We start from the raw sequence: 26,757 nt of genomic DNA, 5'->3' as shown, positions 1-26,757 counted from the left end.
GTGAAAAGGTTCATGGTCTAGCATTTGACAATAACTCCCTCTTGTGGTTCAAAGCATCCACTTCAAATAAATGCAGAACTGCAGGAGCTCCTGGGTGGCTCAGTCATTAGGCATCAGCCTTCAGCTCCTGTGCTGATCCCAGGGTCTTAGGATGGAGCCCCGCACTGGGCTCCCTGCTCGATGGGAAGACTGCTTCTCCCCTCTGTTCCCCCTGCTGGTGCTGTCTCTCTCTTTCTCTCTGGCAAATAAATAAATAATAAAATCTTAAAAAAAAAATAAAAATAATTTTTTAAAAAAAATGCAGAACTGCAATTTCTTAGCTTCAAATTGTGTGGTGAAAGTTTAGCTGGTATTTAGTGAATCCTTTTTTTTTTTTTTAAGATTTTATTTATTTATTTGATAGAGACACGGCAAGAAAGGGAACACAAGTAGAGGGAGTGGGAGAGGGAGAAGCAGGCTCCCCATGAGCAGGGAGCCCGAGGCAGGGCTGGATCCTAGGATCCTGGGATCATGACCTGAGCAGAAGGCAGATGCCCAGTGACTGAGCCACCCAGGCGCCACTAGTGAATACTTTTTGGCATAAAGAAGGGAAGACTTAGAGGGGCACCTGGGTTAGCTCAGTTGGTTAAGCATGAGCCTTTGGCTCAGGTGATGATCCCAGGGTCCTGGGATTGATCCCCACCTCAGGCTCTCTGCTCAGCAGGATATCTGCTTCTCCCTCTGTCCTACCCCCTGCTTGTGTGCTTGCTCTTTCTCAATCTCTCAAATAAATAAAATCTTAAAAAAAAAAAGAAGGGAAGACTTGGAAACGGGACAAAACAGAATATTCCCTTTTTTGGATACTTCCAGAGTTCCAACATCTCAGCAAAGTGTTTCCAAATTTCTTTATACAAGTACCAGTTTCTTTCTTACTAATGAAAATATCACGTAGACATTTTCATTGAAAACATGACATTCTCCATTTAAAAGGTCTTCCTCTTTTTCTGTGGTCATAGCATGCCAAAGGAAACAGCATTCAACTTTGTTACTTTAACAGGTAGAGATTTGAAAACCTTACAGAGAAAGTATTATTGAAAATATTTTAGCCCATGGGGCGCCTGGGTGGCTCAGTGGGTTGAAGCCTCTGCTTTCGGCTTGGGTCGTGATCCCAGGGTCCTGGGATCAAGCCCTAAATCAGGCTCTCTGCTCAGCAGGGAGCCTGCTTCCTCTCTCTCTCTGCCTGCCTCTCTGCCTACTTGTGATCTCTCTCTGTCAAATAAATAAATAAAATCTTTAAAAAAAAATAAATAAAAATAAAAGAAAATATTTTAGCCCAAAAATGACTTAACATATTTTTCCTTTGTTCGACATCAGAGGTTACAGTAACTGGCGACAACCTGTTCCAACAATGTGAAACTATCCAAAAAGTCCTCTTCTTCAAGTCCAAATTTTGTGTACTGATGAATGTAGGCTCTGGTGAAAGAAACAGAAAATGTAAAATTAAAAAAAAAAATCAGGCAAATGAATAACTCTTAAAATCAAACAATAAGTAGAACTTTCCTAGTTCACGAATACTTGAAGATGGCAGAACCTCTTAAATGTCTTAGATTTGCTTCAATGTTTATTCCAAAGATAAGCAAACTGAGAACGTTTATGTCAAGCTCCCTGTCTCTTTAGTGTCTAAGAGAGTGACAATAAGAAGCACATAGGAAAAAGAAGCATGTTCAGATTTGGTTATCGAACCCAGTACATACTCAACACCCTACAGAGATGACTGGGTTCCGTATCAACTCTAAAAAGTGCCTGAGAATTTTCACCTAAACCTTGAAATTTCAGAAATACATTAATCCAGTTCTAGGAATAAAGTGAAGTCTCCCAAGTATTTTTCAGACATTTAATTTGTAGTTATGCCAGGTGGTTCTATGAATACCCTGTACCCCCCAAATGAGAAATCATGTTAAAAAGAATGTCGAGCAAAGGCAGACACGGATTAAACTGAGGTAATAAGGGCTGTGGCCATTTAATGGGAGTGGGAAGAGAACAATACCAGGAAAGGACAGAGTTCACAATCCTGGGAGCGGGGGCTTATGGAATGGCCACGTGCAGGATGGGGGGCCCTTAGGAATCCTGGCTAATCACAGTAGAGGCCTTGCCCGTTAATATGGAAATTTTGCTTTGACAGGAGGTAATTGTGGCCGAGGTCAGGAAATCTGATAACACATTTCTTAGTACCAAGCAGACATTTCTTAGCAGACGGAGTTGAACTTGTAAGATTTCTTGCTGAACAAGATCAGGGATCTCTTCCATTCTTCCAAGGGTCTTATTTTGGAAAACTATGTTATTGTCCAGCCTCATAATGAAATTTCACTTTCATTTCATTTCATTTAGAAATGACTCCTCTAGTCAATAACAGCACTGTAGTAGGTGGTTTTACATGGGTATCACATTTAATCCTCACTGCATCTCCTCAGTGTAGACCCAATGCACAGATAAGAAAATAACACCTGAACTAACATGACCCAGTTTCACACCTACAAAGTGGTAACTGTGCTTACTCCAGGCTGTAGGTTGTATGTTTATGTTCCCCCAAAATTCATACACTGAAATCCTAACCCCCAAGGTGATGGTATTAGGCGGTGAGGCCTTTGGAGGGTGATTCGATCACAAGGGTGGAGCCCTCATGAATGGGATTAGAGCCTTTTAAAAGGGGCCCATGAAAGTTTCTTTGCCCCTTTGGCTATTTGAAGACACAAGGAAAAGAAACCACCTATGAACCAGGAAGTAGGTCTTCATCAGACATCGAATCTGCCAACACCTTCACTTTGGACTTCCTAATCTCCAGACCTCTTGAGAAATTTTGGTGTTTATAAGGTACCCAGTCTGGGCTATTTTTGTTACAGCAAACCAAACAGACTAAAACATTCCAAATCCTGCTTTGTGATTTAAGGTATTATCTGCCTAAGGTAGAAAGGTTTGTAGATTTATTTTTTACTTACTTTGAAGCAAACATATTCCAGGCTTTGCCCACAATTGTATCAAGTGGTTTTAGTAAGAACTGGCTATTGCTGACCAACGCTGCAGACTTCTCATATTTGCTAAAGGCTCGCTGGGTTTTCCACACATTGAAAGCATTAATAGGTTTTAACCAAGAAGTATAGAGAGCTGGATCTTTAAATCCTCCTAGAGTAAAACAACACAAAGCCATTGTTTACATCATAAATCATTAATTTTAGAAACAAATTAATAAACTTTTTTTTTTTAATTCATTTCACCAGAAATCTCTTTTTGTTTTGCCTTCTAATACTAGCTTTATGGGTGCCTGGGTGGCTCAGCAGGTTTAGCATCTGCCTTCATCTCAGGTCATGATCCCAGAGTCCTGGGAGGAGTCCTGCATCTGTCTCCCTGCTCAGTGGGCAGTCTGCGTCTCCCTCTGCCCCTCCCCCTGCTCGTGTACACTCTTTCTCTTTCGCAAAAATAAATAATAAAAATATTTAAAACTAGCTTTATGTTGCTTTTGGATAAATAATCCATATTCATTTAAAAAAAATTCACATCATTCAGGAAAGTAAATGTGAGATAGGAAACCATCAAAAATTCTAGAGGAGAATACAGGTAACAATCTCTTTGACCTTGGCCATAGCAACTTCTTACTAGATATGTCTCTGGAGGCAAGGGACACAAAAGCAAGAATTAACTATTGGGAATTTATCAAGACAAAAAGTCTGCACAATGAAGGAAATAGTCAACCAAACTAAAAGGCAACCTTCAGAATGGGAGAAGATATTTGTGAATAGCATATCTGATAAAGGGTTAATATCCAAAATCTATAAGGAACCAATCAAACTCAACACCCAAAAAACAAAAATCCAGTTAAGAAATGGGCAGAAGACACGAATAGACATTTTTCCAAAGAAGACACCCAGATGGTCAACAGACAAGTGAAAAGATGCCCAACATCACTCATCATCAGGTAAATACGAATCAAAACTACAATGAGATACTGCCTCACACCAGTCAGAATGGCTAAAATTAACAACATGGGAAACAACAGGTGTTGGTACGGATGTGGAGAAAGGGGAACCCTCTTAACACTGTTGGTGGGAATGCAAACTGGGGCAGCCACTCGGGAAAACAGTATGGAGATTCCTCCAAAGGTTAAAAGTAGAACTACCCTCTGACCCAATAATTGCACTACTAGGTATTTACCCAAAGAATACAAAAATACTGATTCAAAGGGACACATATACCCCAATGTTTACAGCAGCATTATCAACAATAGCCAAATTATGGAAAGAGCCCAAATGTCCACTGACTGTGAATGGATAAAGAAATTGTGGTATACAGGGGTCCCGGGGTGGTTCAGTCAGTTCAGTGTCTGACTCTTGATATCCGCTTGGATCATGATCTTGAGGTCCTGGGATTGAGCCCTGCATCGGGTTCCCTGCTCAGTGGGGAGTGTGCTTGAAGATTTCTTTCCCTTTCCCTGTACCCCTCTCCCAGCTTGTGTTCTCACTCTCTCATTCTCTGAAATAAAGTCTTTAAAAAAAAAGAAGTTGTGGCATACATATACAATGGAATATTACTTTGCCATAAAACAAAATGAAATCTTGCCATTTCCAACCACGTGGATGGAGCTAGAGTGTATTATGCTACATGAAATAAGTCAGTGAGAGAAAGACAAATACCACACTCACGTGTGGTATTTAAGAAACAAAATGGACAAACATGGCAGGAGGGAGAGAGAGAGGCAAACCATAAAACAGACTCTTTACAGAGAACAAACTGACGGTTGCTTGAGGGGAGGTAGGCGGGGAATGGGTTAAATGGGTGATGGGTATTAAGGAGGGCACCTGTGATGAGCGCTGGCTGTTGTGTGTCACTGATGAATCACTAAATCCTACACCTGAAACTAGTATTACTGTATATGTTAACTAACTGGAATTTATATAAAAACTTGAAACAAACAAACAAACAAAAAATGAAGAAAATTTAAAAGTCAACTGAACATCTGAAATGTCACCACCCAGAGAAGACCATGAACATTTTGCTGACCTTCTTGGGTCTGTAATTTTACAAAAATGCTGTTCTGTAATCTGTTTTCATTCACCAATATGTTGTGAACCTCCTTTCCATGTCAACAAATATCACTCATAAAGTTTTATTATATGAATATACCATAATTTATTTAACACATTTCCTACTGTTGAGCATTTAGGTTGTTTCTGCATTTTTATGTGATAGATATTGTAGTAAATATCTTTGTGAGAACACCTCTCTGTATGTCATGTGCTGTGGATACATTTTTGGAAGTTTGATTACTTTATATATCTTCATATTCTCTCAATTTAAAATCTGAAATGAAGACTATGAAGATGTTCTGAGGTAGGAGAAAGTATACCATTTGACAGACTTGAAACAATCCCTTTTAATTACCACTTTCTTATCTAAGGCGTATTATAGGAACTAAATTATTATTATTTTTTTAATATTACAGCAAGAAGCAGGCAACTTGATACTGCTAAAATCATCAAATAAGGAGTACCTGGGTGGCTCAGTTAGCTGGGTGTCCAGTAAAATAAAACCATCAAATAAAGATAAGACAAACCTGGAGATTTTCCATAAAAACACAAAGCTAAAAGAATACTTCTCTTTGAACTTCCTGAAAGTTTTATATCAAAATGCTTGTCACAGGGCGCCTGGGTGGCTCAGTGGGTTAAGCTGCTGCCTTCGGCTCAGGTCATGATCTCAGGGTCCTGGGATCGAGTCCCGCATCGGGCTCTCTGCTCAGCAGGGAGCCTGCTTCCCTCTCTCTCTCTCTCTCTGCCTGCCTCTCCATCTACTTGTGATCTCTGTCTGTCAAATAAATAAATAAAAAAAAAATCTTTAAAAAAAAAAAAAAATGCTTGTCACAGAGACCACTGGTTATGCTACATGACCTGTTCTCCCCTTCTTCTTTAGAAAGAGAACCCCCAAATTTGAACTGTATTCATGGCTGCCCCTGTAGCTAGGTGTAGCACAAGTCAGCCCCAATCAAAGCGTATAAACACCAGTGTGTGCAACTCTAGGAGGAGGCTGGTGGCATGCTCATTCCTATGTGGTTTGATGCTCGAAGCTCAAACAGATGTCTGGGACTACAAAAGGAAGCCAGAAGGTGAGGACAATAAGAACAGCAAGGCTCAAAAGAAAGAATTAAACCTGTATCTTGTTTCAATCACTTCTATTTTTGGTGTCCAATCACATAGTAACTGATAGAAACACATAATTATGATTTTCCTTTCTTTAAAAATAAATTCAGGGACTTCTCTTTTTAAAAATATTTTATTTATTTATTTGAAAGAGAGAGCGAGTGAGAGAGAGCATAAGCAGGGTGAAGGGCAGAGGTAGAAGGAGACTCCCCGCTGAGCAGGGAGCCCAACATGGGACTTAATCCCCAGACTCCAGGATTACTGCCTGAGCCAAAGGCAGACGCTCAACCGACTGAGCCACCCAGCCACCTGGGGCTTCCTTTTTTTTTAAAAAATGTGTTACCATGTACATGTGCAGAATGTACATATTGATTTCACCTTAACTTCTTACCCAGATCTGCACTGTGCACATCTTTCCCACGAAGGATGACCAAGTTGGCAATGGAAGTGTTAAACTGAAGCTCCCTGTTGAGAGATGCTTTACCCAGAGTAGGAAGTCTTGATAAAGGAGGCCGTACCTGCCAATCAATACCTACCAAAAGAAAAAAAGCACAAGATTTTATAAATAGTTCAGAATAAGAAGAGAAAAGCATATTACGGTATGTATATTTTACATAAATTTTTATCGTTGCTTTTTTTCTACTAAATGTTTAAAAATTCGTATCTGGTTGACCCAAAATGATTCAAACTATTCAATCCCGAGAAAGGCAGGAAATATCTCTTCATGGAGTACTAAAGGATGGGGGTAGGTACATACGATGGATTTCTCTTCACCAGTAAAAAGAAACTATTAATACACATAACAAACAGCAGGGATACATCTCAAAAGCATTATGGTAAGTGAAACAAGATTGACTCAAAAAATTATGCACTGTAGGATTCCATTTACAGAACATTCTGGAAAAGGCACAACCATAAGAATGAAATTCAGATCCATGGTTGCTAGGGGCTGGAGTCAGAGGCAGAAAGTGCCTCCAAAGTATGAACGAACTTTCTGAGATGATGGAAACACTATCTCAATTGTGGTGGAGGTTATACTTTTATAGAGGTTTGTCCAAATTCATAGAACCATACACCTACAAAGGGCGAACCTTACTCTATATAGAATACATACAAAAATGTTAAGGGATGTAGAAACATAAAACAAAAATAGGATTGAAAACTGACACCAGTCATGTAGAAATATTAAGAAAATACTCTTAATGTATACAATGGAATATTACTCAGCTGTCAGAAAGGATGAGTATACTTACCATTTACATTGATGTGCATGGAACTGGAGGATATTATGCTGAGTGAAATAAGTCAAGAAGAGAAAGACAATTATCACATGGTTTCACTCATATGTGGAATATAAGGAATAGTGCAGAGGACCATAAGGGAAGGGAGGGAAAACTGAATGGGAAGAAATTAGAGAGGGAGACAAACCATGAGAGACTCAACTATGAGAAACAAACAGGGTTGCTGGAGGGGAGGTGGGTAAGAAGATGGGGTGACTGGGTGAAGGGCTTTAAGGAGGACACATGATGTGATAAGCACTGGGTGTTATAAGCAACTGATGAATTGTTGAACACTACATCTGAAAATGATGTACTATTTGTTGGCTAATTGAATTTAAATTAAAAAAAAGAAAATACTATTAAAGTATACATAGGATTGGGATAAAATTCAGCACACAGCAACAGACTGATTTTCAATGAAAATAAAAACACAAGAAACTAAAAACTTTGGCATGCTGAACTCAATAATAACACAAATGAGCCAATTTAAAAATCAGAAAGAGGGATGCCTGGGTGGCTCAGTGGGTTAAGCCGCTGCTTTCAGCTCAGGTCATGATCCCAGGATCCTGGGATTGAGTCCCGCATCGGGCTCCTTGCTCGGCAGGGAGCCTGCTTCTTTCTCTGCCTCTGCCTGCCACTCTGCCTGCTTGTGCGCTAGCTTGCTTGCTCTCTCTCTCTCTCTCTGACAAATAAATAAATAAATAAAATCTTAAAAAAAAAATAAAATAAAAATCAGAAAGATGTTTGAATAGAAATTTCACAGAAGAAGATAAACAAACCTAACAAGCACATTAACAGATCTCAACATCACAGTCATTAGGAAAATGCAAAATGAAACCACAAGGAGACACTACTTCACACCCATTAGAATAGCTATAATCAAAATGACTAACAATGTCAGGTGTTGGCAAGGATGTGGAAAACTGAAACCCTCTTCAACTGTTTGTGGGAATGTAAAATGGTTCAGCCATTTTGGAGAGTATAGCAATTTTACAAAACATTAAACACATACTTATCCTTTGACCGAGCAATGCCACTTACAAGTATATAACCAAGAGACTGAAAACATATGTCCACACAAAGACTTTATACAAATGCACACAGCAGCATTATTCATGACAGACACAAAGTGAAAACAAGCTAAACGTCCATCAACTGTTGGACATCTAAACAAAATGTGGTATATCCATGTAATGGGTTACCATTCAGCAATACTGAAGTTGATACAAATTGAACTACTGATATATACTACAACGTAGATGAACCTCAAAGACATGAAGTGAAAAAGGTCAGACACAGGGGCACCTGGGTGGCTCAGTGGGTTAAAGCCTCTGCCTTCGGCTCAGGTCATGATCTCAGGGTCCTGGGATCCAGCCCAGCATCAAGCTCTCTGCTCAGCAGGGAGCCAGCTTCCCCCTCCCCTCTCTGCCTGCCTCTCTGCCTACCTGTGATCTCTCTCTTTGTCACACAAATAAACAAAATCGTTAAAAAAATTTTAAAAAAAAGAAAGAAAAAGGTCAGACAAAAAAGACTGTATATTGTCTAATTCCATTTATATGGTATGTCCAAAATTGGCAAATCTATAGAGATAGAAAGCACAGCAGTGGTTGTTTGGGAGTAGGAATAAAAATGGGAATTGACTACAGATGAACACAATGATCTTTTTGAAGTGATCGACATGTTCTACAACTGTCTTGTGATAGGGGCACAAGGGTGGCTCAGTCGCTTAAGCGTCTGCTTTCAGCTCAGGTCATGATCCTGGGGTCCTGGGATCGAGCCCCACCTCAGCCTCCCTGCTCAGTGGGAGTCTGCTTCCCCTACTCCCTCTCTTTTTGCTCCCCTGGCTTGTGCTCTCTGTATCTCTCTTTCTCAAATAAATAAAATCTTTAAAAAATTAAAACAAAACAAAAAAACTGCCTTGTGATAATGGTTACATAACTCTGCAAATTTACTAAAAAAATCACCAAATTATACTCTTATCATAGGTGAGACATATGGTATATAAATCACATCTCAGTAAAGATATTTAAAAATTTATGACCTACTGTAAAAGCTGTTTTTGTATTTGTGTGTGTGTGTGTTTTAAGATTTCATCTATTTATTTGGCAGAGAGAGAGCACAAGCAGGGGGAGCAGCAGGCAGAGGGAGAGGGAGAAGCAGGCGCCCATTGAGCAGGGAGCCCAATGCAGGGCTTGATCCCAAGACCCTGATATCATGACCTGAGCTAAAGGCAGATGCCTAACTGACTGAGCCTCCACATGTCCCTACATACAAGAAGATTTTTAAAGCTATTTGTCTCAACCTGGTAAGTGACATAAATATATTTATTCATATATACTCATATATATGAAAATATTTATATGTTCAAAGCTGTATCTATAACTGTTAAAAAATGTTGACACTCAAGGTACTGCATGGGAAAATGACTAAGCAAACTGGTTTATTGACCTAAGAGAGCTCAGAGCAGCATGTCTCATGCTATACCCTGAGGAACACTGTGTTCCTTGAGATGTTAACAGGTATTACTAGAAAAACAGGTACTGAGGCCAAAAAATTTGGTAAGCATTCCTTTAAGATATGAAGATGTGGCCTTTCTATTTATCTCCAAACCTCAGGCACTATGATCTAAAATCCATAAGGTATCACTAGTAGGTAATGTTGAGGAAATCCATCCACTTTCATAGTATTGAAACCCAACTCGTTGTTATTTGTGATAAAATATATGCTGCTTAAATATTCACTAACAGTAGTGATTTCCAGTTAAACATGACAGACTGATCATACCAGTCCACTGTAACTCTCTCCCAAAGTTTCACTAACAAAACAGGGGTATTTTTATTTATTTATTTATTTAGAAAGATTATTTATTTATTTATTTGACAGAGACCACAAGTAGGCAGAGAGGCAGGCAGAGAGAAGAAGGAAAGCAGGCTCCCTGCTGAGCAGAGAGCCTGATGCGGGGCTCGATCCCAGGACCCTGGGATCATGACCTGAGCTGAAGGCAGAGGCTTTAACCCATTGAGCCACCCAGGTGCCCCAAGACAGGGGTATTTTTAAAAGGCATAAACAAGAAAACAGGGAATGGAAGAGAAGATAATGGCAAGAACATTTTGGAAGCTGACAAGCAAATGAGCCAGCGGTGGCTGACTTAGCAACCAGGGAAAGCTGACATTTCTGCCCCCAGTGAAGGTCCTGGCAGGAGGCCAGGCCCTTCTAAAAGGGGGAAACAAGAGGATTAGTTAAAAATCTTCATGCAAGGGGCGCCTGGGTGGCTCAATGGGTTAAAGCCTCTGCCTTTGGCTCAGGTCACTATCCTAGGGTCCTGGGATCGAGCCCCGCATTGGGCTCTCTGCTCAGCAGGGAGCCTGCTTTCCTTCCTCTCTCTGCCTGCCTCTCTGCCTACTTGTCTCTGTCAAAAAAATAAAAAATATCTTAAAAAAAAAAAAAAAAAAGGCTTCATGCAAAGTGGAGAGGCCAAGACATTTCTTCTCTCTTGGCAGCAGAGGGCGTGCCCCCCCTTCATCCTAGAATCCATTTGCTCAGGAAAGGCTAAACCAGTGAGGCTCCAGCCTCCACCGAACTACATGCTGGGCCCTGCGTTCCAGGCTTGGAAGATACAGCAGTAAACAAAACAGAAATCTCTGCTCTTCTAAAGCTTACATCCTACAGAGATCAATGGAAGATCCACACTAAGGAATTCCAGAATGCTAGAGACAAAGAGGAAATCCTAAAAGATTCAAGGGAGAACAAAACAGGATTAGGAATCAGATTGACGTGGGACCTCCCGGCAACCACTGAAGCTGGAAGATAACAGAACAATGCCTTCAAAATTCTGAGCAAACATGACTCCCCATCCCCAGATCTTATACCTGAGCAAATATCATCAATCAAATGTAAAGGCAGAATAATGACATTTATAGCTTTAATTTTTTTTTTTTTTAACCTTCCCTGTACTTTTTCTTAGGAAGCTCCTGGAGAGCGTGTCCTATCAATATGAGAAAATAAACAAAACAAAAGGCAGATGTGGAATCTAGGAAATCAGACAGAATATAGAATGAGGCAGAGATGTTGGTGCTGGCTGCTCATCAAGCCTGGAGAGTAACCAGGGCAGCAACAAGAGGAGGAGATCTCCAAAAGGGACATTTCCAAAGAGATAATGAAAGTAAGAGACTACCTGATGGGTTTGAACATGTTGAGAAGGGATTCATTTTTATGGGAAAAATTTAGGGATAGATGTGTGACAGGCACACAGAATACTGAGCAAATAAGTATAATTTTTGTAAAGTAATCTCTACACCCAATGTGAGGTTCGAACCTGAGTCGCAGGTTCTACTGACTGAGCCAGACAAGTGCCCCCAAATAAGTATAATTATTAACCAGAGGAAGAAAAAAATTAACTGAAGAAAAAAATTACATGAAATAAATTTACTCTATGTATATAATACATGGCTCAACTATAAAAAATATTTACTTATCAAAGGTAGTACAAACATTGAAAACAAATCTAATTCAAAAGTATGTTATAACCATAAACGGAAGAGGGAGGGAGGGGGAGTGGAAAAGAGGGAGCGAGAAAGAGTGTGTGTGTGTGTGTGTGTGTGTGTGTGTGTGTGTATACAGAGGAAGTATAAGTAGATTCAATTCTCAATTTCACATTAGGAAAACAACTGACAATATCTAAACCTGGAAAATAAAATAAGTAACAGTATAAGCAAGATACTTAGAAATATGGAGGGGAAAACAGCTAAAAACATTGACAGTTTCATCAAGGCAGTGGGGATGTGTAGGACAAGGATCTGCTCTTTCCCTCATTAAAAATTCATATTGGACAATTGGTTTTTTAAAAAAACAGATATAATCTACATACAATGCAATGTACAGATATAAGTATACACTTAGATGAGTTTTGACCATTTGATTTTTTAAAAACTATGTTCATTTATCACTTCGATAAAAATAAAACAGGGGCAGCTGGCATGGGATTCCTGGTATCAGGTTAGAGAATTTGAGTCCCAGGTTAGGTGTAGAAATTACTAAAAATAAATAAATAACCTTAAAAAAAAATGTCATGCTCCTCTGAAATTTTTTTCATTTTTGGTAAATGAAACTGTGAAGTGATTAAGAAACCCTCCTGGGATGTCCTGGTGAGTTTCTGTAGGAGCCTCCCTGACCAGAAGAAGGCACCATTATTTCAACTGGCCAAGGAAGTTTGTTTATATTGAGAATTCCAGTACAGGCACTTTCCCCAGCTTGTGGCCTGCATATTTTTAAAATATCCTTTACCTTCTTCCATTTTTGAATTAGAAATGAGCATCTGTCTTAGATGTTTGAGGAGGCCGGCCCAAGTAAAGGTGCTGTATGCCAGTGAGTTCTCAGACATCTGAGGAATGTTACGAATACCCAGCATCTTGAATTCAGGATGGGGAACCAAATTCTCCATTAAGTCTCCTGTAAAGAAAAAAAAAAATCTGAACTAAACTTTTAAATTCCATAATGTTTCCATTGGCCCATACACAACTGTGGCTTGATGGTTTGGAGGGCCAAACATGTTTTCTCCTCCAAGACCAGAATTGCTTAAGTTTAAAAACATAAATAAAATTTCAGAGACAATGTCTATTTTAGATCACATATTTTGGCACCTATTTTAGCATGAGTGAGAAAAGACACTTTGCCAAAAAGGAGACAAGAATTTGGAAACTAAGAAACTGGAAACATGAATGAAAAATTTAGCTACACCTCAGGAAAATAAAGTAAGCATGAGAGCCACTATGCTTTTATCATCATTCTATAGTCACTAAATATTCCTTTGGAAATTTTCCTAGATCTCTTATTTATTTTACCTACTTAAATGATAATCAGAACCTTTTAAATCAAACTCTACTGGGAAAAAAAGAGAAGATTAGGGATTCCTGAAGACAGGAATATGCCTGTCTTTAGAAACTTATATTTGTAATGACACAGGATTATGGAGAAAGACTAATTTGTTTTGCATTCAGAGATGTTTTATATGTTTGTAGAAAAAAACTAGAGGAAAGAGAAAAATATATTACTACAAAAACATGAAATATAAATTTTATAGCAGTACAAACTCATATTCTATATCCTCAGGGAAAGAACAGATTTTGACGCCAGCATCTACAAAATGCCGCACAAATTGGTCTTATGCCTAACGGAGTTTTCTCTAAACCTAAGAGTCCTTTTCTGCAAAATACCTAGAGCTGAATTCTGTTGCACAGCACAAATAAAAGAAGTAACAGCTAGCCTGAGCACTAACACATAAATTATTAATTATCACAATCCACCTTTTCCCCCAGCCTCTTTGTTCACCCACTCTCATTTTAGCCATTCTGGGAACTTGCTGAGACCCTATTATGAACTGAAGGTTTGTTCCCCCCCTCAAATTCCTATACTGAAATCTTAACCCCTGAGGTGATGGTATGGTTAAGGATGGAGCTCTTATGAATGGGATTAGTGCCCTTATAGAAAGGGTCCTCCTGAGCTCTCTAGCCCTTCCTGCCATGTGAGGACACAATGAGAAGATGGCCATCTGAGAACTAGGAATCAGGCCCTACCAGACACCACTACTGGTGTCTCGATCTTGGACTTCCCAGCCTCCAGAACCACAAGAAATAAATTTATGCTGTTTATAAGTCACTTGGTATATAGCACTTTTGATATAGCAACCTAAATGGGCTAAGACAAACTAATCCGTGGACTGCCTGACTTCTCAGTCTATTAGTCTCCCCCTTTCTTCGCTCCTCTCCTTAATCAGCTACTTGCTCTTGTCTCTTCTTCAGATCTTTCTAGTGAAAATCCAATCTTGGATCAGCCTCACTCCTCACATTCTCTGTGCCTGTCAGAGCACAGCTAAAGCAAGTCGCCCTGGGGTGCCTGGGTGGCTCAGTTGTTAAGTGTCTGCCTTCAGTTCAGGTCATGATCCCAGGGTCTTGGGATTGAGCCCCGCATCAGGCTCCCTGCTCGGTGGGAAGCCTGCTTTTCCTTCTCCCACTCCCTCTACTTGAGTTCCCTCTCCCGCTGTGTCTCTTTCTGTCAAATAAATAAATAAAATCTTAAAAAAAAAATAAAGCAAATCAGCCCATCTCACTGATGGGACCCCTCAGAATTTAGATGCCGAACACTGCTGCCCACTAATGCTGATGCTTTGTTGTAAAGGTCCCATCCCCTCAAACACCTGAGTGGAGCCATGTGGCTATCCAAGGTCATCTCATGCAGAGACTCTGGAGCACAGCAGACATACCCGAGAAGGGGCATGGAGGCCAACGCAGCCAGAAGAAAGTGAGTAGCAGGATATAAGATCAACAAAGCAGTGGGAAACCAGACAGAGCAAAGCCTTACATGTGATCCCAAGGACTCTGGCTTTAACTCTGGGTGAGATGGGAAACCTCCTGAAGGTTTGGAGTAGGAGAGTTAACAGGATCTAATGGGATTTAACCTTTTAGACAAGTAAAGCCAGAGTTCAGTCTGGCTGCTATACTTAAGGAAAGGCTGTGCATTGGCAAAGGTTGAAGAGGGAAGACCAGCCTCCAGCCAACTCCTCACAGGACATTTCCATTACGATATGGCAAAGGCACCTCACACTCAACATGTCTAGGACCAACTCTTTCCCTGCCCTGTGGCCTACAAACCACATCCTTTTTCAGTGTCCCCAGCTCTAGTGAATAGCACTACAATTTACACTGTTACGCAAACCGGGGCCCCACAAATTCTGCTCTGTACCTCCCTGTCATTTTCTAGATCCAAACCTAGTCATGTACCACTTTACCCCACCCCCAATTGTTCTCAAATCTGTCCTTATTAGCTCCATTTGTTTAGGCCCTTTTGGCAAGGGCCTGTTATATGAGAGGCTCTGTTCTGAGGACGGGGGACATGGTGGTAAGCAAGGTAGAAAGGGCCTTGCCTTCACAAAGCCTCTATTCTAGTGGTTAGAAACAAAGAATAAAAATGGTAATAGATGAACAAAAACAATGTCAGAGAGTAACAAATGCTGAGAAGGGAACAAATGGAGTGAGTGATATCTGTAATATCACTCCATTTGTTATGGAGTGATCTATATATAGTGATATATATATATATCTATATATAGATAGATATCTTTAAAGGTTTCCCTCAGCATGATGAGGGTCAGATAAGGTCTCAGTTACTTGGTGGTGATAACTCTGTTGAGGGTAGACTTTTTTTTTTTTTAAGATTTGATATATTCATTTGAGAGAGAGACAGACAGAAAGAATACACAAGCAGGGGGAGAGGCAGAGAGAGGGAGAAGCAGGCTCCCCGCTGAGCAGGGAGCCCAATGCGAGGCTCACTCCCAGGACCTGGAGATCATGACCTGAGCTGAAGGCAGCTGCCTAACCATCTGAGCCACCCAGGTGCCCCCATGGAAGGCCACTTTAAGGGGTAACTGTGACCTGAGACTGGGAAGATGAAAGGGAAATGGCCAGGAGGATATTCCTGGTAGAGGGAGCAGGAAGATGATGAGGACAGCAAGAACCCCCTGAAAATGAGCTGGGCTATGATGTTCAGTGAGGCCCCTGAGGCTGTGCTCGTGAACAGGGGAAATGGCAGAAGGGAACCTGGAAGACAGAAGATGGATTACATACAACTGAGGCACTAGTAGACTCTGCTATAAGAAAGCTGGACCTAAGACTTTAGAATCTTTTTTTTTTTTTTTTTTGTAGGCTCCATGGAGCCCTGACCTAAGACTTTAAAATTGAGCAACTGAGGGAGCGAGAAAGAAACAAGCTTATGGGAGAAAGCTGTTTCAAATACATTACGTTTGGGATGTCCATTCAGGAAGGCTGCAGGATATAGAAATCTGGAGCTAAGAGAATTGGTAGGAGTTGGAGATAAACCAGCAGGTTGGAGGATACAAATGGCATTTAGAGCCATGGAATTGGGCCAGTTATCAGGGAGAGAGTCCAAGACCAGCATTTAGAGCTTGGGAAAAGGAAGATGAAACAAAAGAGGAGAAAAGAAAGGAATAAAAGGAGTGATCATTGAGATAGAAGGAAAATCAGGAGAGGGCTGTCACAAAAGACAGAAGATTTGGAAGACTAAAGGTCAGCCATGCCAAATTCTACTGACAGGTTGATGGAAACAAGGACAGCAAAGTGTCCACTGAATTTGGCAATATGGACATGCCTGTGACTTGTAAAAAGCAATTTCAGAAAAGCGGTGAGGGAGAAACTAGAGCAGAGTGGGCTGAAGAGTAAAGAGATGAGAACAGGACAAAAGGGCAGACACAAGTCATAATGCCCTTGTGTTGTTCTAAAGAATAACAGAGAAATAGGTTCAATAACTAGAGGTGAGGTCAAAGGAGGGTATTTTCAGTGTGAGCGATGCCAGAGAGTTGTTATAATGGCAGTTATCTAGGAAAGATGCACGAAGAGCAAGAGATGAGTGAGTAATTAAGCTCCTGAAAAAAGAAAGGGAATGGGACCCAGAAGCCAAGTGAGAGACTGGCCTTTGATAGGAGCAGGACAATTCTACTGTGACACCAGGTGAAGTGCAAAGGTGAGCCCAGAGAGCACAGTAAGGTTTGCAGACATAGTGGGGGAGCTGAGAGAGCTCCTGTGTGACTAAATGCCTTTATTTCCTCAGTGAGGTCCAGTGAGGAATGACTAGACTAGCCTACAGACTCAACCACCAATTAGTTATCCACAGGCAGGCAGTCCCGCGAATTTTTCAATAATAAAAGTGACTATGTCACCAACCTGCTTAAAATTGTTCGGCAGCTTCCCCTTCTCTTTGGGTGATGAGAAAGGCCTCCAAATGGCTTACGAGGACCCGCAAGGCCTGCCCCTGCTTACCATGTTAGCTTCAGATTTCAGCCACCCCCTACACCATTCCCTGCACTCCAGTGCCACTGGATTTGTTTGATGTGCCAGGCTTCCTCCTGCTGCAAGACCTTTTCATGTGCTGTTCCCTCTGCACACGCTACTCTCTCCTCCCTCCCTAAGTCACTTCCGAGTCCTTATCCAGCTCTTGGCTCAGGTGTTGTTTTCTCAGGGCAGCCTTCTCTGCCCCTGCAGCCTAAGTCTGTTTCCTTCATGACACATTCTCTTGTACTATGTTCCTTTAGAGCACTTAACTCAGTTTTTAATTATATGTTCTTGATGTAATTTATTTGTTTAATGTCTCTCCTTCCCATTTCACAGGGAACACAATGTCTGCATTGGCTCCCGCTGGATCCCTGACATTTAGCATAGCGACTGACACATAGCAGGAAGTCAATAAATATTGGTTGAGTGAACAGATGTGCAATATGGTTAAGTACCATGACATGCACAGATATTAACAAGATACAGGTCTCCAAGGAAGCTGCAAATGAGTGGGATTACATAATACGCACATGACAGAAATCCCTCTCTAAGGAAACGAACGGTGTTAGTTACAATGGTATCATCTGGGAAAGGGTGAGGACACCTACTTTTGATTACATATTCTTTTGCATTCTTTGAATGTGTGTGTGTGTGTGTGTGTTACTTTTATTTTTTTAATTTTTATTTTTTAATTATTTTTTTAAAGATTTTATCCATTCATTTGAGAGAGAGAGCATGAGCGAAAGAGCACAAACAGGGACATCATAAGCAGGGAGAGTGGCAGAGGGAGAGGGGGAAGCAGACTCCCCGCTGAGCAGAGAGCCCAATGCAGGGCTTGATCCCAGGACCCTGGATCATGACCCCAGCTGAAGGCAGATGCTCAACTGACTGAGCCACCCAGGCACCCCTGTTACTTTTTTTTTTTTTTTAAAGATTTTATTTATTTATTTGTCAGAGACAGAGGGAGAGAGAGCGAGCGAGCACAGGCAGACAGAGGCAGAGGGAGAAGCAGGCTCCCTGCCGATCAAGGAGCCCGATGCGGGACTCGATCCCAGGACGCTGGGATCATGACCTGAGCCGAAGGCAGCCGCTTAACCAACTGAGCCACCCAGGCGTCCCAAAGTTTCTATAAAAAAAGAAGAGAAAGGATCCTGAAGAATGGAGTCAGTGATATCACCACTCTTCAGAAATTTAGTAACTTCTCAAAACCTCATAAGACAGTTGGAGAGCGGGGCGCCTAGGTGGCTCCGTGGGTTAAAGCCTCTGCCTTTGGCTCAGGTCATGATCCCAGGATTCTGGGATAGAGCCCCGCATCGGGCTCTCTGCTGGGCGGGGAGCCTGCTTCCTCCTCTCTCTCTCTCTCTTCCTGCCTCTCTGCCTACTTGTGATCTCTATCTGTCAAATAAATAAATAAAATCTTTTAAAAAAAGTGTAAAAAAAAAAAAGACAGTTGGAGAGTTAAGTAGCTCTTTAGGAAGGTTTTTGAGAGGAGGGAAACCTGAGTGTATCCTCAGACAGAGAGGAGGAGCTAGTGGGGAATAACTGTGAGGCTTTCAGAACATAAGACTTTCCGGGGCGCCTGGGTGGCTCAGTGGGTTAAAGCCTCTGCCTTCGGCTCAGGTCATGATCCCAGGGTCCTGGGATTGAGCCCCGCATCGGGCTCTCTGCTCAGCGGGGAGCCTGCTTCCTCCTCTCCGTCTGCCTGCTTCTCTGCCTACTTGTGATCTCTGTCTGTCAAATAAATAAATAAAATCTTTAAAAAAAAAAAAAAAGAACATAAGACTTTCCTACAAATTACATACAAGAGGACAAATACCTAGTGGATTTCTTCTGTAGTGACATAAGCCTTCCACAGAATACGTAGGCTGGAACACGCTTCCCAACTGATGTGCAAGGACTTGGTTTATATCACTAAAGGAGATCTGCTTGATGTTCATCAGTTTCGCACAGATCTTATGAACAGCATCATTTTCATGAACAAGGAGGGCATCTGAAGATCGGTACAAGTGAGAAAGAGTCAAAATGGAGTTGTAGTTCTGGACAATAACCTGGAGAGAAAAAGGTCAGAAAAAAAGAAAGGAAGAGAAAAGAGCTGTTAAGAAGGTAGACTAGAAGGGCGTCCTGCCTGGGTTCAAATCCCAGCTCTGTCACTTTCTAGCTGTATGATCTTGGACAAGTTATATGATGTCTCCATGCCTCAGTTTTCTCACTTGTACACCAGGGATCATAATTACACCAGCTCTTAGAGTTGTAAGGATTAATGACAGAATGCAGTTAAAGCACTTAGAGCAGTGTCCTGCTGTTTGTAAGGGCTCAAAAAACAGTGACTATTACTATTACTATCACACTTTCTTCCTACATTTCCTACAGTGACTTGACTCACCTCTATTTTATCATTTCTCTTACAAGATTGATCAACAGGAAATTGACCTATATAGAAAATTCCTCTCAATGGAAAGAAAGGAGGGGCACCTAGGTGGCTCAGTGGGTTAAAGCCTCTGCCTTCGGCTCAGGTCACTATCCCAGGGTCCTGGGATCCAGCCCCGCCTCAGGCTCTCTGCTCAGCAGAGAGCCTGCTTCTTCTTCTCTCTGCCTGCCTCTCTGCCTACTTGTGATCTCTGTCTGTCAAATAAATAAATAAAATCTTAAAAAAAAAAAAAAAGAGAAAGGAAAAGTCTTTGAAGGTTGGCAATGGCATGATGATGAACCCCAACATGAGGTCAAGGTCCCTCCTTTACATACTGTAGCCACAGGGACAAACCCAGAAATGGGTTTCTGAGAGAAGATGCACAATTATCTCCTTTGGATTTTTTTTTTTAATTAATTTTTATTTATTTATTTATTTATTTATTTCAGAGAGGGAAAATGAGTGAGAGGGAGCATGACAGGGGGAAGGTCAGAGGGAGAAACAGACTCCCTGCTCAGCAGGGAGCCTGATGTGGGGCTCCATCCCAGGATTCCAGGATCATGACCTGAGCTGAAAGTGGTCACTTAACCAACTGAGCCACCCAGGCGCCCCTCCTTTGGAGTTTTTAAAAACAAGGACACCTCACTCGTTTGGAAAAGTTTAAGCAAAGTTAAATGAATTGCTCACAAAAGTACTATATAATATAATGAATGACTCCTGATGTGGTAACTTGGTATTTCCAAAGAAAGGGTGAGAGCAATATATATATATTTTTTAAAGATTTTATTTATTTATTTGACAGAGAGATCACAAGTAGGCAGGCAGAGAGAGAGGAGGAAGCAGGCTTCCCGCTGAGCAGAGAGCCCGATGCGGGGCTCGATCCCAGGACCCTGGGATCATGACCCGAGCTGAAGGCAGAGGATTAACCCACTGAGCCACCCAGGCGCCCCTGAGAGCAATATTTTACCTATATTTATCTCACTGCAAAGAATACAAAATACAAAATTTTCTTTTTCTTTTTTTGGTAAGTTTCATTTAAGTAATCTCTATGCCCCATGTGGGGCTCAAACTCACAACCCTAAGATCAAGAGTCACATGCTTTTCCAATTAAGTCAGACAGATGCCCCCAAAATATAAAATTTTTCAAAATCTTCATACCTCACCAGTTTCATAAGGCCAAATAATGTGATTCATTTTCAAAGAGTTTGAGTACTGATCTTGTAAATTCTGTGTAACAAAGGCTCCTAGCCCTGATCCTGTGCCCCCAGCCATACTCATTATGATGAAAAAACCACTCAAAGAGTCACATTTCTCCACTTCCTTCTGGATTAGGTTCATTATAGATTCTTCATGCCTGGGTCCATGAACAGAGTAACTATGCAACACAAAGAAACAAATACAAACACCTTTCAATTTACTCAGAAAGAGGCAATGCAGAGAGGAATATATACAATACAGAAGCTTTTTTAAACACATGGATGTGAACTAGCTCTCATGAAAGGTATAGGTGCCCTGATTGATAAAATTTAAATGTCAAATATATTGAACAGATGAATAGCCCTGCGGGGACAGTGAATTAGTGGGTACAATTCTCTTTTGTAGGCCATTCCTGTAGCTGAAGACTTCAGTTACCAGGTACTTCTGCAAGTTTATGGTACAAAATAATATTCAATATTTATAATAATACTCCTAAAGCAGTAGTTCTCAAACTTTGCTGCACATTAGAGTCACAGAGGGAAGCTTTAAAAAAATTCCAACATCCGGACTTTATCATAAATCAATTAAATCAGGGCACCTGGGTGGCTCAGTGGATTAAGCCTCTGCCTTCAGCTCAGGTCATGATCTCAGAGTTCTGGGATCGAGTCCCACATCAGGCTCTCTGCTCAGCGGGAAGCCTGCTTCTTCCTCCTCTCTCTCTCTCTCTCTCTCTCTGCCTACTTGTGATCTCTCTCTGTCAAAAAAAATAAATAAAATCTTAAAAAAAAAAATCAATTAAATCAGAATTTCTGGAAGTAAGACCCATGCATCGGAATTTTCCAAAGAACCCCAAGACATACTACTGCCTTGTTGTGTTCCCCATTAGCTGGAATACCTGCCAGATAAAGATATTGTTTTGATAATATGCTAGGTGGTGGGATGACAGTGAAGAGGTAGAAAACCCTGTCGGAAGAGAGCTTTGGTTTTATCATTACCTGGACCAGAAGCAGAGACACCCATGAGATAGAATGAAAAGTTTCTTCTGGGTGAAGTCACACTCTAAATTTTAAAATAGCAATTTCAGGATTATGTGCTTGGTATATCAACTGTGCAGCAGTAACTATGCTAACAGGGTAGCTGTATCTAAACCAAAAATCATGAGGAATTACTCTTACCCATATGCCCAGTTGTTTCCAGAGCCTTGTTTTTGACAGAAGCACGAATGCTGACCATATTTCCATCGGCCAGACTGGGCAGCCTTTGATAGTGTCTGATTGGTAACTTTAGGTTCCATATCGACAAGTATGGCCCGGGCAATTGGAACTAGAGTGAGGAAAAAGACCAAAAGAAAAATATTTCACGTCTTATTTGGGTTATTTCAGAGCACAAATTTCTAGGTCCAAAAAAAAAAAGAAAAAAAAAAATCCAAAGATTAAGGATAGAGAGATCTGTCATACTGCTTAGAAATTAAGGTGGGCAGGGGCACCTGGGTGGCTCAGTGGATTAAGCCTCTGCCTTCAGCTCAGGTCATGATCTCAGGGTCCTGGGATCAAGCCCCGCATTAGGCTCTCTGCTCAGCAGGGAGCCTGCTTCCCCCTCTCTCTCTGCCTGCCTCTCTGCCTACTCGTGATCTCTCTCTCTGTCAAATAAATAAACCTTTAAAAAAAAAAAAAAGAAATTAAGGTGGGCAGTAGCAGGTATATGCAGATGGTTCATAATGCCTAGCATTCTACTAAGTAGAATGGATCAGTGTAGGCTAAAATGATCACTGGGTCAGGTCTACAAACATCTGTTAAGAGCTTACAATGTCCCATGTACAGTGCTGGGAACACAGAGATGAAGACAACATCAGTCTAGCCCTAGAAGGACTGGTGGAAGAGATAAAACTTAATCTCAGTGTGATGTGATATGACCCACAATGAATCCACATTAACAGAGTAGCACATTCAGATGTATAAAATAGCATGGGCACAGAAAGCAGCTCAGGATTGTTGAAACAGAAGACAGAGAAGGAGGGAGTACAGGGACTGATGAATGGGGATGCAACGCAGGCAGGGCTCAAATCTTGGAAGTCCTGGTATGCAGTGCTAAAAAGCTTAAAAATTTATCTTTAAAATACTGTGAAACTACAAATGTTCAAGCAAGTGAGGAATTGTCATATGACTTTTAATCTTTTTAATTTTTTTTTAAGATTTTATTTATTTATTTGTCAGAGAGAGAGAGAGAAAGCAAGAGCACAAGAGGGGGAGCACCAGGCAGAACAGGCAGAGGGAGAAGCAGGTTCCACAGTGAGCAAAGAGCCTGATGCAGGACTCGATCCCAGGACCCTGGGATCATGACCCAATGCCAAAGGCAGACGCTTAACAACTGAGTTACCCAAGCATCCCTTTAATTAATTAATTAATTAATTAATTAATTAATTTTTAAAAGATTTTATTCATTTATTTGACAGAGAGAGATGGCGAGAGAGGAAACACCAGCAGGGGGAAGTGGGGGAGAGAGAAATAGGCTTCCCACCAAGCAGGGAGCTTGATGCGGGGCTCCATCCCAGGACCCTGGGATCATGACCTGAGCTGAAGGCAGATGCTAAATGACTGAGCCTCTAATTTAGTTTTTAAGTAACCTCTAATTTAGTTTTTAAGTAACCTCTACACCCAGTGTGGGGCTTGAATTCACAACGCTGTTATCAAAAGTCACAAGCTCTACCAACTGAGCCAGCCAGGTGCCCCATCAGATGACTTGTTAAATATAGCAGTATGGAAGAGACAGACACAAGAGTTAAGGCAGGGAAATAGAAGGAATGTCTTGAAATAATCTAGGTGAGAGAGGACAAGAGCCAGAACTAAGCCAACGGCAGTGAAGATAGAAAGGGGAGAAGAGATATATGTAGGAGGTAAAGTAAGCAGATCATTATGTTTGATGGTATGTGGGCAGAAAGAGCCCAAGTTCTAAATGAAAAAATAATGAATGCCCTAAGGTATGGAGATGTTGAGTTTGAGATACACATGAGGATGCAGGTGGAGATGTCCACTAATCAGTCTGCAGCTTGGAAGAGAGGCTGCAGATTTGAGAATCACTAGTGTCAAAGAAGTGGCAAATTACAAGAGTAACTGAAATTAGCCAGAGAGAACTATACCAGAGAGGATTATACCAGTGAGGAGAGATAGCCTGAGATGCAACCAGTGGAGAAGAAAAGTTCAGAGACTAAGGAGGAGTTTCAAGGAGGGAGTTTTTACTGTTTCTTTTTTAAATATTTAATTTATTTATTTGACAGAGAGAGAGAGATCACAAGTAGGCAGAGAGGGAGGGAGAAGCAGTCTCCCTGCTGAGCAGAGAGCCTGGATTCAGGGCTTGATCCCAAGACCCTGAGATCATGACCTGAGCTGAAGGCAGAGGCTTAACTCACTGAGCCACCCAGGCACCCCTCAAGGAGGAAGTTTTATAGTTAATGTTATAAAATCCAGGAATGAATTGAGAAAAGAGAAACAATCACAACAATCTAGTAATTAGGAGACTACTAGGAACTTTTTTTTTTTTTTTAAGAGAGGCGGGGAAAGGCAGAGGGAGAGAGAGAATATTAAGCTTGCTCCACACCCAGCATGGAGCCCAATGCAGGGCCTGATCTCATAATCCTGAGATCATGACCTGAGCTGAAATCAAGAGTTGGACACTTAACCAACCGAGCCACCAGGTTCCCCACTAGGAACTTTTTAAAAAAAATTAACATATAATGTACTATTGGTTTCAGACGTATAGATCTGTGATTCATCAGTCTTATATAATACCCAGTGCTCATTACACCACATGCCCTCCTTAATGTTCATCACCCAGTTACCCCATCCCCCTAGTCCCCTAGGAACTTTTCTTTGAGGACTTCAGTGGTGGTGTAGGGCTAAAGCAGGACTGTAGTTGGGTAAAGAGGGTTCTCCTTTGAGAATCTTAGATAGGAAGGTAAAAGGATAAGAAGGAAAAGAAAAGTTTGGGGTGCCTGATGGGCTCAGCTGGTAGAGCATGTAACTCTTGATCTTGGGGTTGTGAGTTCGAGCCCCAAGATGGGGGTAGAGTTTACTTTAAATAAAACTGCAAAGCTTATTCCAAATCCTTGCACCATGTACCACCCCGCAGTGCATATACCCAAAATGGAATAAAATTTTTTTCTTAAAGATTTTATTTATTTGACACACACACACACACACACACACACACACACACACAGAGCACCAGCAGGGGGAGTGGCAGGCAGAGAGGAGGGAGAAGCAAGTTCCCTGTTAACCTGGGAGCCCGATGTAGGGCTCCATCCCAGGACTCTGGGATCATGATCTGAGTCAAAGGCAGACACTTAACCCACTGAGCCACCCAGGTGCCCCAGGGAATAAGACTTTAAAAAACAAAACAGAACAAATCAAAACAAGAGAAAAAAGAAAAGAAGTTAGTCCTATGTTGTTTGGTAGGTTGATGAGATCTGGGCATGCTCATGTGCTGAGGGGAAGTTGCCACTAGAGAGGGAAAGGTTGTTAACACAGAAACAAAGGGCTATGAGCAAAGTCATTCCCTAGAAAAATGGGAAGAGTTGGGGTTCAGACACCATGCGGAGGACGTGGCCTTGAAGAGATGTCAGAGTAAGGGAGAGGAATAAGATGCATCACACATACCTTCATTTTCCTCCTCACTGAAGAATCTTTCTTTGCAAGATGCTTGATATGCCTCATTCTCTCTTTTAGAGCAGAGTCCCTGGGGACAGTGTGAGTCAGTATATAGAGCATCAAATACTTCAAAACCAATCTGATTACCACACTGACCAAGTTGCACTGTTACTACTGACATGCTGAGAGGCAAACTAGGCCTATTCCCTCAAAAAAGTGAGCAACCTGTAATAGAAAAATACAGGCTTTGAGAACCACTACAGTACTAATAACCAAGGAACAAATAAAATATCATATGTACATCGATAAAAATATAACTTAAAAATGCCATACATATGGTGTTATAGATGAAATAGTTACGTTGTCTAAGGAACTAATCATTCAAGGAAGTTGTTTTCTTTCTCTACATGGTTTTGGGATTTGGAATTTACTGTACCCAAATGCATTCAAAGACTTCTCAATAGTTACTGAAATCTGATTTGTAGTCACTGTGTCCCCAAGCATGCATTTAAAACAAAACAAAACAAAACGAAATGAATGCTAATTGAAGGAATTCCTAGTTCAACTTCAACTACACTTCACACAGAACACAGAAGTTAGCTCAACAATTGTACGTTTAATTAACTTTAATTTTCTGTCTTCTAACTAATAACTTTCTCTCTCTACCAATCACCTTCTGTCCTGGTAACTACAGTAACACAAGAAATATGTGCGTTTAGCTCAGGTAAAGAGCAAGGAAGACAAAGCTTGGAAAGGGAGGACTAGATGAAATAGGAGACCGAGCTTTCACTATTTTTAACAATGAAAAGAGAATTTTTGGTAAAGACCTCACACCAGGTCTTTGCAGCACTGGAAAGAACAGTGGATAGTGGCTTTCGAGCCAGACTGTACTTACAATTTTCCCAATAACCCGGCAAACTAGGTATTCTCATATAATAGATAAGGAAACTGAGACTCTGAAAGGTTATGTGACTTTCACAAGGCCACTGAAATAGAACAGCAAAACCAAGTTTCCCCCTTTCTCCACTAGCCCCAGGAGCTCCCCATAAACCCCACTCACTGATAGACCCAGAACCAGCCGTTTCCGTCCTGTTCAAACTTCAGAGGGCCAACCCCCTCATCATGCGCATGCTCACTGTCAATTAAAAAAAAAAAAAAACTACGGAGGACGAATGCGCATGTTCACAAACGAAGAGTTTTGTTGGTTGTTGTTTTTTTTTTTTCCTA

The 26,757-nt window shown here is 41.2% G+C and overlaps 1 protein-coding gene across 4 annotated transcripts; it reads right to left on the bottom strand.

The window, feature by feature from the left end:
- Positions 1 to 1,275: 1,275 nt before the first annotated feature.
- On the bottom strand, positions 1,276 to 26,701 carry TUBD1 (tubulin delta 1). Of its 4 annotated transcripts, none has more exons than XM_032871895.1 (9): positions 26,591 to 26,701; positions 25,540 to 25,755; positions 22,063 to 22,210; positions 20,849 to 21,065; positions 19,100 to 19,331; positions 12,728 to 12,892; positions 6,556 to 6,696; positions 2,976 to 3,159; positions 1,276 to 1,452 (listed from the first exon to the last, which is right to left on the bottom strand). In XM_032871895.1, the coding sequence occupies exons 2-9, from the start codon at positions 25,709 to 25,711 to the stop codon at positions 1,350 to 1,352; spliced, it is 1,362 nt and encodes a 453-aa protein (XP_032727786.1). In that variant the 5' UTR covers positions 25,712 to 25,755; positions 26,591 to 26,701; the 3' UTR covers positions 1,276 to 1,349. The 4 variants fall into 4 exon arrangements, with proteins under 4 accessions (XP_032727786.1, XP_032727787.1, XP_032727789.1 ...); XM_032871896.1 differs by lacking the exon at positions 26,591 to 26,701 and adding an exon at positions 25,868 to 26,044; XM_032871898.1 differs by lacking the exons at positions 25,540 to 25,755; positions 26,591 to 26,701 and adding an exon at positions 21,883 to 21,946 and having other exon boundaries at positions 22,063 to 22,206.
- Between the last annotated feature and the right edge of the window lie 56 nt (positions 26,702 to 26,757).

This window comes from Lontra canadensis, unplaced genomic scaffold (genome assembly GCF_010015895.1).
Source record: "Lontra canadensis isolate GAN:19392208 unplaced genomic scaffold, GSC_riverotter_1.0 scaffold43, whole genome shotgun sequence".
NCBI classification, from domain to species: domain Eukaryota; kingdom Metazoa; phylum Chordata; class Mammalia; order Carnivora; family Mustelidae; genus Lontra; species Lontra canadensis.
The sequence above is the reverse complement of the archived record's forward strand: the minus strand, read 5'-3'. Positions and strand labels throughout refer to the sequence as shown.

What these genes read in the sequence shown, in the direction of transcription:
- TUBD1 (XM_032871895.1), bottom strand. Translation starts at nt 25,711, where the DNA reads ATGTCAGTAGTAACAGTGCAACTTGGTCAGTGTGGTAATCAGATTGGT. An exon ending in GGAAACAACTGGGCATATGG is followed by an intron (nt 21,066 to 22,062) that starts GTAAGAGTAATT and finishes TGTGTTGCATAG; the next exon opens with TTACTCTGTTCATGGACCCA. An exon ending in TAATTCAAAAATGGAAGAAG is followed by an intron (nt 6,697 to 12,727) that starts GTAAAGGATATT and finishes TTCTTTTGGTAG; the next exon opens with GTATTGATTGGCAGGTACGG.